Source organism: Chamaea fasciata, unplaced genomic scaffold (genome assembly GCF_029207755.1).
Source record: "Chamaea fasciata isolate MVZ Bird 193981 ecotype frontalis unplaced genomic scaffold, bChaFas1.0.hap1 SCAF_2, whole genome shotgun sequence".
NCBI lineage: Eukaryota > Metazoa > Chordata > Aves > Passeriformes > Sylviidae > Chamaea > Chamaea fasciata.
In genome coordinates this window covers 34,483,597-34,493,231 of record NW_027094087.1, presented here as the reverse complement: position 1 = coordinate 34,493,231, position 9,635 = coordinate 34,483,597, and the positions used below count along the sequence as shown (strand labels likewise).

At 45.7% G+C, this 9,635-nt stretch overlaps 1 protein-coding gene across 2 annotated transcripts; it reads right to left on the bottom strand.

The window, feature by feature from the left end:
* Positions 1–507: 507 nt before the first annotated feature.
* On the bottom strand, positions 508–8,722 carry PRSS23 (serine protease 23). Of its 2 annotated transcripts, XM_066175658.1 has the most exons (3): positions 8,546–8,722; positions 6,168–6,239; positions 508–3,673 (listed from the first exon to the last, which is right to left on the bottom strand). In XM_066175658.1, the coding sequence occupies exons 2-3, from the start codon at positions 6,170–6,172 to the stop codon at positions 2,542–2,544; spliced, it is 1,137 nt and encodes a 378-aa protein (XP_066031755.1). In that variant the 5' UTR covers positions 6,173–6,239; positions 8,546–8,722; the 3' UTR covers positions 508–2,541. The 2 variants fall into 2 exon arrangements, with proteins under 2 accessions (XP_066031755.1, XP_066031756.1); XM_066175659.1 differs by lacking the exon at positions 6,168–6,239 and having other exon boundaries at positions 8,546–8,721.
* Between the last annotated feature and the right edge of the window lie 913 nt (positions 8,723–9,635).

Below are 9,635 nucleotides of genomic sequence, written 5' to 3'. Positions count from 1 at the left end.
AACAATTTCAAAATTAAAAACTTTCTGCATCCAGTGTTTCTCTAAAAACTGTGGGTCTCACTGTTGGCCTCAAAGGAACTTTTTTTATACTGCATCAACTAAAAGAAAAAGAAGATGGACTGACCTCAATTATGACTTTATACTGACTGGTTCACATTCTTCCATAGTTTATTTACCCCGAAGTTCATAAAAACAATGTGGCTTTTCAGTCTAATAGGTTATTTTCAGCTCCAACTAATCAGAGCTCATGACTGGCTTTGGAACTGCAAGAGTCAAACAAAAGCTAAGATTGATTATTAGGATCCAAATGTATAAAGTAATTAAGCCTCCCAAAAAAACTAAAAACACATCAAAACAAAAACTTCCAACAGGTGGAAGCAGAAGAAAATTGAAGGAAAATACATAGCACCGAGGATTTTAATAAATCTGTATCTGAATGTCTTTACAAATAAGTAGCTGAAATGAGATTGAAAGTGCAACCCAATACAGCACAAATACAAGAATGTCTGCATTGAAATTCCATAACTTTTCTTTATTCACTGTGATACATTCAAACAAAAGTGCTCCAGGTAACAGCCATAGAGTAAAAGAAATTAAAATAAAAAATCAGAAAAAGACCATCAGGTACATATGGTGATTATTCATATTTCAAAGCATTAGTAACTGCTTGTATCTGAGTGCACCAAAAACCCACATGAGAGTCCACATTTTTGTACACTGCTTCTATAGAAATAATAATCATAGGCAGCTCCAGCAAAAATGTTTGTCAGAACTAGAGCCAAAGCCACCACAAAGATAAAGCACCATCAGGCATATGTTTACAAATGCCGTAGTAATTAGCAGAGTGTAAAAAAGGCTTAGCTGAATTAACATTTTCCTTGTATTGGTATAGCACAGGGAAGCTCTGCTTGGATTCACTCCTTCCCAGCTTTGATATTTCTCACCAGGAACTTGCATTTGCCCCACAACACCAAGCACCATGGGCAACTTGGGAAGCTTCAGGAGTCAGTGAGTGATGGATGGAAGAGAAACCGGAGCCGGTGTCTATCCTCCTACTTAAAAAAATAATCTTGGCATGGCAGCATGTCCTTGACCATGTTACTGAAATACAAGTGGCTCAATCCATCTAAGAAAGGCTGTTCGTAGAGACCATGTTGACTTCTGAATGCTGAGCTACAGTATTTGGCTGCACTGTTTTTACCTCAAAAAGACAGTTCTTGTTTTCAACTCTAATTCTTCCATAGTAGAAATATCACTTTTATCTCTAAGAGAGAGCAGAGGATCACTTCACAGCAAACTCAGGCTGCATCCTATAAAGTGGTTCTATTCCAGCTGCAGAAATCCTGAACTGTGCATTTGCTAAGAATTACTTGTAACTCAACAGCTAGGTGGGAAGGAGGATTCCTATTCCAAAAACACGAGAAATTTTATTCAAGATGCCCAAATTACACTGTCAAAGGGATATGACTGAGAGACACTTATAAGTCTAGGGTCCCTCTGCGTGGTGTATTATTAGGTAGAACAGCAAGGATCTTCAACACATATGGGGAAAACTCAGTAGAACCCTTGTCCTGCTCTCTCCTTTACTTGCTCTGCAGGCAGCAATTCAGATAGACAGCAAGACTGAAGACAGGATTCCCCTCTGAAAATCTGAGTTGCTGACATGAGATTTTCCCTAAAAGACCTAAGTAGGTCATAAACACAAAATCCCCTTTCCCCACACGCTTTCTAGTATATTCATAGGGATCCTGCTCCTTCATAGGTCCCAGCTCCTATAAAGATTTAATCCCATGTGCAATTCATGTTTCCCAAAGGAGGATGTAATGGCACTGATCATTTGACCAACATCATCTTCACAGTCAAATCCTTGCAACATCAAGGTCTGTTTGCTCAAAAAGCATTTTTCTTAACTATGTTACTAATAAAGTCTCAAATCACTCAGGCTGAAAAGAAGTTAGAAGTGTTATGTGGTTATTTACCCTTCACGCTATTTGTGTGGCATTCATCTCCCACGGTGCATGCCATGCCCTTTTCACACTCCCTTTTCTCATGCAGGAACACAAAGCTGTAATGTTTGGGTTGCAAACACCATTAAATGCCCCTCTTCAGCCCCCAACAGCATAGAAATATTTTCTTTTAAAAGTTCAGATCAAAGCATTTCTACTAATCCTAGGATTTATTAAAACAAACATTGTAGGCATGAGATAGTCAACAGCGTCCCTTTTACAAGATTCTTTGGAGACGGTTCTGTTTTCATACTGTTTACTGATCCGCCCCTAATTAATCTTCAGTTGCTCAGCTGCAAATACAGCAAGTCCACCTGCTCCTTCCCCACCCTGCAGACGTTCCTTTCTCCCCAGTTTCAGGCTGTAATGATAGCACCACACAGTCCCTGTCCTATGAACAAGGTGGCTGGCTTGAAGAGCTACAGGTCACCTCCTGATGTTACATGATCACATGCATTGGCAACATAAGTCTAGCCTTTCCTCAGATGAGTAACTAAAACCAGTCATTAAGTGCTTTCAAGGAGTTTCATTGTCTTTATCCTTCCCTGCAGTCAAGGTAGTTGCCTTTGATCCAGTAACAGATCTGTGCGTATTTGAGGGGTGTAATGCGAACAGCTACATTGAAATCCTGCGGGGTGCCATTCATGTCCACCCACTGATGACCTGAAAATATACCAATAATCTTACGCTCCCATTTGTGATTCTGCCTCTTCCACATCCTCACATATACCCCAGATCCACTCGCACCTGGCTGGGCATCGCACTGCTGGTACAACAGGTCATACGTTTCATCTTTGACATCACAGAAACGGTAAACCAGGTTTCCCGGACGGTCATTGTCGTAGCCAGAGAAATGAATCCTCCCTCCAGGTAAGTGTCTTGCTGGTGGGCTCACACCTATCTTCATAAACTTTCTTTTGTGTGGCTTCTTCAGCTCCAGCAGGGCATAGTCATAATCCATGCCAATGTCATTGGCATTGCCTTTGATCCATCCTTTGGGGACATGCGTCCGTTTCACTCGGATCCACTGGAATTTCATTTTCTCGGGCATTGCCGAGTTGGTGCTATTGGACCCTTTGCTACCATCTTTCTGTTTGGGCTTTAGGAACCCCACCCGCAGTTTCTGAGCTCCTTTGACGTAACTCTTTCCATCATGGATACAATGAGCAGCAGTAAGAACGTGCTTTTCAGCCACCAGCGTCCCTGTGCAACCCGTAGAGAGCTTCACCGATGTGGAGAATGGGTAATTCAACAAGAAGTCTTTCCCAAAAATGCTAAACCTGCTGTCATAACCATAGATCTGCCTCTTAGTTCGAGATCTGCCTCGAGACTCATCGCCGCTGTTGCTCAGGATATAAATGCCCACCTCAGTTTCAGTGAGACTGCCATTGGCGTATAAGGTTTCATAGGACAAGTAGTTCTTCACTTCTTCGTAAGTTGGCAGCGGAGAACTTTTGTGGCATGCTGGGCCACACGGAGACACCACTTCCAGTCTGGCTTCAGCATCAAACTGTGGTTTGTCCAAGTTCAGGGTAGACTGCGGCAGGATAACAGGAACTCTGTAAGACGGCCAAGTTGGCTTCCAGTGAGGACTGGAAGGCATCACGTCTTTAGCAGCACACAAAAGGAGGATTAAAGTGGACAAGGCTGCCATTCTGAATGTTGGTCTGTGGAAAGCAAAAGCAAATACAGTTATTCACCCAAACTCATTGCAAGGTTATCCTACCTTGCTAAGCAGTGGCTTGCTAACCCAGTATAAATGTTACAAGGGTCAAGCGATTTGAATGGAGTTAACTTACATTAAGTAGCTCAGATTTCTCAGTGTCAAACTAATGCCTTAGCCTGAGTCTTGAAACAACTGTCCCAGGTTAACACTGAAATACAGGACATTTAACCCTTAGGTGTGCTGAGCCACCCACTCCCAGCTGACATCAGAGGGGAGTTATAGTACTTGTCTTCACACAGTTTAAAGAAAATTCAGGTTCTGTTTAAATCCATTCATCCAGTAAACAGAGCTCCTGCAAATAGTAAATGTGTCTGTCCAGCTAGATTAGAACACTCTCTGAAAGCTCTCTCCTGCTCTCTGACTTCACTGAAAGATGTCCTTTAAACCTCTTCACACCATCTGCTGTCTCAGCCAGAGACATCAGGTTGATGGTAGGGACAGGCAGGGGGACAAAGAAGGTGACCTGACAGGGGCTGGGTTGCAGAACATGACCACAGAGAAGACTCACTTCCCCTTGCAACTCACACCAGACAAAGGTTCTGCACCATGTGGCACTGGCTCTTACATGAGGCTTACATGAGAAAGGGTGACATGATTACACATAGGCAGCTAATGAAGGAAGATTACAATTCTTGAGGGAATTTTCATTTAACACACTGGCTTATTGCTTTATAAACTCAATTAATTAGAAATGCAAACCAACCCCCTCTGAGCAGAGGGAAGCAAATGTGACTGTAAATGTGTTTATGAACCGCAGGCAGAGCGCCTGAGACTGCAGAGAACAGCGTGCACCAGTACTGTGTCAAAAAAATGCGTAACTTCAGTTTATTTGAAAATTAGCCATACAGCTGAATCGCTGCAGGAGGCCCTGTGCCCTGGGCAAGAAGGCAGGCAGGATCTCCCTCACACAAAGATTATTCAAAAGAAGTTCACAATTATGTTGAGCTTACACATATTTAAAACCCTGCTGAGATTACACTGATCACAACTGCAGGATCATTCCTGAAATGCCTCAAATGAGTAAACCAAAGCAAATCACACAGGAAACGATCACAGCTATCTAAGAATAAAAAAGAAAAATCCTTCTCTCCAATGCTTTGTGTAGGAATACTCCACCCGTAAGTTACACCAAAAAAGACTTTGAAATCTCCAGGCTCCTGATGTCCTGTTGTGTTTAACTCAAATATTGGGCCTAGATTCTTAGATTTTTGGTACCATCCTCTTTGGGAATGGAGGCTATAATTAAAGCACAAAATGTTTTAAATATCAAAAGACTCATACAAGATATCAAAAGACTTTAAGTCCAAAAAACAGATATAGATGAACAGAACTGATGCTACTGAAACCCACAGAGATAGGCATTGACTCTTTCAGAAGTGACCACACATTCTGTTGGCAAATTTTTCATTAGCAAACAGGTATCTTTAAAAGAACATACTTTTTTCCCAGTTTAGTCTCTACCAAATGTGATGCTTTATACCTAATAGATGACTCATTCTGGCAAATACAAGCCATTTTAAACATTAATCAGAATTGCATCATTTTTTATGTCCCAAAATCAGAAAAATACTTGTTATTCAAGGAAAACCATCAGCTCCTCTGATTCCTTCCACAGCAAATTTCAATATTGGATGTGAGTGCATTTTGCAAGCTATGAAATGAGAGAGTTTCAAATTGCTGTAAGGATGGCACAGGGAACACCTGGTGTATTATCACGTATATTGTTACAGGACAGTGATTAGGAAGACAGAAAAAAAGAATGCAACAGGAACGAATGACACTGCTCCATCCCCACAAAGACAATGTACACTGGTGTAAGACAACTGCTAGCTGTCCTGCTTGTGTCAGTGAGGGCTGCATGCAGCAGTGCTTACTGGTTTCACAGTTAGAAGCTGATAGGCTAAATCACAGTTAAGCTGTGCATCAGGTAGCTGATCCCATCATCAAGAGCACATACTTCCATGTAGTTTGTCCTCATTGCCCTCAGCTTTCTTGACAGATGGAATCTCTCTAAATTGCACCACTCACGCCACTTCTTGGAGCTAAAACCCATCCATGCTAACTGAACCTCTGCTGGCCTTCGGCTGGTTTATTTAGATGGCAGGGGAAAAACAGAAACGTCTTGTCAGTTTTTATTTGCACAAGCAGTCAGATTACCAATGAAGGGATTGTGTGCCAAACGGCTCCTCCGCTTCCTCCGAGAGTATCATCTGGGATGAGAAGAGAGATTACCTCGCCTGCAACCTGCTCTCCCTTATCTCCCCAGCATCACCACCACAGCACCGCCAGCATTTGGAAGGGCAGCTTTAGACAGCAGAGGGCAGCCGCCCTATCTAGAGAAGAAGACAGGAGACGGGACTCGAGCTGGTCCCAGAAAAAAAGGCTTCAGGAGATGGTATTTGTGTCTGTGCCGTGCCGTGTAAAGTGGTACTTACTCCATTTTACGTCTCCGAGCAAGCCTCCCATCCCCTCCCCTGCTGCTTCTGTGCTGTGATCACATTGCAGCTCTAGGGGATAAAAAAGCCTTTTCATCAGTTACAGAACTTTTCTATTATTTGAACTGTTATTTAAGCCTGACAATAAAATACACTAGTGAATTTATACCTGACTGTAGAAGCTAAGAAGTGCTCATTTACTGAAATCTTCATAGTTATATCCCATCTGGAGACATAACTGGTACTGAATCAGATCTGGCAGCAAAAAATACAATAAATATGTCCTATTTATAACAGGATGCAAATTAGTGCACAGTACCTCTTTCTGTGTTGACCCTTCCTCTTAAAAATGAAGAAATTGAAAAAGCAGTCCTTAAACAGAGTCCTTTAAACAGAGACCTCCCAGTAAGGCTCATTTTCCATTTTACTTTCTCTTTTCATTTGAAACACAACCAAAAGCTGAAAAAAACCCCCAGGGTTAAAACCCTCTGTCCTCAGCTACTTACTCATGGGTGACCCTGAGAGGTGTTCTCAAATTGAACAAAGTGGTAAGGAGTGAGCACTTCCCTGCACGGCTATCACAGAGCGGTACTGAATGAATTACGATGTGCTGCTCTACTGTAGCTCTGCCCTTCTGTTTCTATTTAAACTGTGTCATAAACTCAATCCACCCTTTGACTCAGCACAAAGCCCTGCTCTGACATCCAGCCTAGGAACCCCCTAGAAGCGGTTTGTACATAATCACACTCACTAATGGCATTAAAATTGTTTAGAGAATGGAAACAGTGACAGCTACCCCGGGGCTCCCCATGCTGCTAAAACACTTTACAGACACATTCTCCTGCTTGCTATGGGCATTCATACCCCAAGATAGATGCTGCTGAAAGAAAACTGCCTTGTTCAGGACGGACATGAATAATTTACTAATAAGCAAGTAATTTTTCTGCAAGAGTTCACTACTTCAGGGGTGGTTCTTGTAATAGATGGTTAAATAACAATAAACCATGGATCATCTAGTATGAAAGCCTATGAACCAGTCTCCATTACATTTTGAAATGAAGAAAGTTTTTCCACAGTGCTAGAAGCCAGAAAGATTAACATACCAAAAAAAAAAAAACACAAAAACAAAAACAAAAAAAAACCCGAAGAGAGAAAACCAAGACAGTGAGAGAGAAAAATCTGCCTCAAACCAAATCATAAAGGAGAACTAAATCACTGTCAGTGCCATGCCAAAATACCTCTGCTGCTTTTCCTGGTCACAGAACTTGTTAAAACACAGCAAAAATAATGGAGTTGCATTTTAATAACTACAGAAGCCTTCCTGCCATTAAAATCTAAGAACTTCATTAGCCTTTGCCTGAGATGCTGAGGATGGTGTGAGGGTTACAGTGCCTTACCTTCTCGACTGAGGGCTGTACAAAGAGATGCCTTGGAAAACCTGAAACTAACTTTGATACTGACAGGCCACGGGTGTGTCCATTAACATACACACCGGGCACAGCGGCTATTTTGGCAAGTGTGTCAGTGACAGACACACACAGAGAAAAGGGACCATAGTACACGTTTCCATTTAGTCCAGTTCCTAGGACTGCCTCCCTTCACCCTCCTTTTTTCTTCTTTCTCTTTCCCTGCATGTCAAGCAGCTTCGGCAGCACGGTACAAGAGCAAACTGCATTACAGGCAGACAGTGACGGTCAGTCTGAATAACGGGGTAAGCTGTAGGAAGAACCTGCATCCCCAGGGCTTCCAGAACACCTGAGTGAGGGGCAGCTGCACAAGCTGGGTCTCGGTGAGACCTTACCAACCCCTTGGACCTTGCTCGGAACAGGAGGCAAAAGACAACTTCCCCAGGCTCCAGCATCGGTTTCACTGCAGGGCTCGTGACACGTATGTCTTAAAAGGCCACCCCAAAAATACTAAGGTACTCAGACACAGTGATGAACCCAAATACCGGACCGCAGCGGAGCGCTACCTTCAGACGCCTCCACAGCATAAAAAAGCAGCGAAGGCGAATTCTACCCCAGCCGTTCCCTCACTGGCCGTCCTTTCAGAGTTGGTCACCGGCAGCGGGGACCGGCGGGGAGCAGCCGCGTTCGCCCTTTTGTCGCCGGCGCCGCCGGGGAGGCGGCGCCCGGTGCGCTCCGGTGGATGCGAGCGGGGTTAAACATTAAGCCCAGCACGGAGGGACCGCTCGCCCCGGGCCGGGACAGCCGCTCGCACCGCCCGAAGCCCCGCACGGCCGGGCTCTTCGGCAGGTGAGGCACTGCCCGGGGCAGCGCAGGGCGAGCACGGCGTTCGTCATCCTCCCGCCGCCCCTTTGTGTCCGGGGCGACCCGCACCCCGCGGCGCCCTCCCGGCCGGCGGGGCCCGCTACCTACCGGCTCCCCGCAGCGGCGGCGGCGGCTTCGGGAGCGGCTCAGGCAGGTGGCGGGGCCGGTGCCGGTCCCATCTCTCCCGCCGCCTCCGCGGGGCTCGGGAGCGCCTCCCCTCCCTCCCGCCGGGCGCCGGCCCTCGGCGGCGCGCTCGGAGCGGGGCGGGGCGGGGCGGAGCGGCGCCTCCCGCAGGTGGATCCCGCCGCTGGATCCGCCGCCGCTGGATCCGCCGCCGCCGCCCCGCCCGCGGGGCCCCGCTGGCCGCCGCCCCTCCCCAGCCGCGCCAGGGCCGGCCGTCCGCGCAGCCTTCCCCCGGGGCCGCTGCCCCTGCGCGTCCTGTGCGGCGTCACCCCCCCTTTTAAATCTTTTACTGCTATATTCATTCATTTCCCGCGGAATAATATAGGGGGGTTTTCCCATCCTTGGTGGGGGTTTTTTGTTTGTTTTTTTGGGTTTTGTTTGTTTGTTTGGTTGGTTGGTTGGTTTTTATTCGCGGTGTTCTAGCACTGCGGGCAACTCAGGGGCTGCTGTGCCGGTGCGAGATTTTGGGGTGCAGCCCGTGGCACCTGTGCAGCCCCGAGGGCAACTCTTTGTCCTCAGTGTCTGTGTCCCCGGGTCCCTTTCCAGAGGGTCCCTGGGAGTGGGGTGAACCCCCGCGGTCCTTCCTGCCTCCGCAGGGCATCGGCTCCAGGAGCTCTGCGTTTACTCACCCATGTTGCCTCATCAGGCAACATTTAAATTTAATTGTCCGACACATTGTTTGCATGGCTTTTAATTACTCATCCTTCTTGAATCCTTATAATGATATCTGGCAATAAAAGAGGAAATCAGAGCCAAGAAGACAAAAATCCTGCAATGTTTAAACTCCACAAGAACAAGTCCCCAAAAGAAAAGTTTTTTTCAAAATTCCCAGCTGATCACCATTATTCCAGCAAGGAAATAAAGGTTTCATACGAGCCAATTTATTTGCAGTCTTCTACTGACCTTTTCAACCCACTGTTGCCCTTACAAAGGATGAGGAGAGCCTGAAACAAAGCAAAACCTTTGCCTCGCCCATGGACAATCTGTGAAGAGCCGGAATATGGCAGGATCTTAC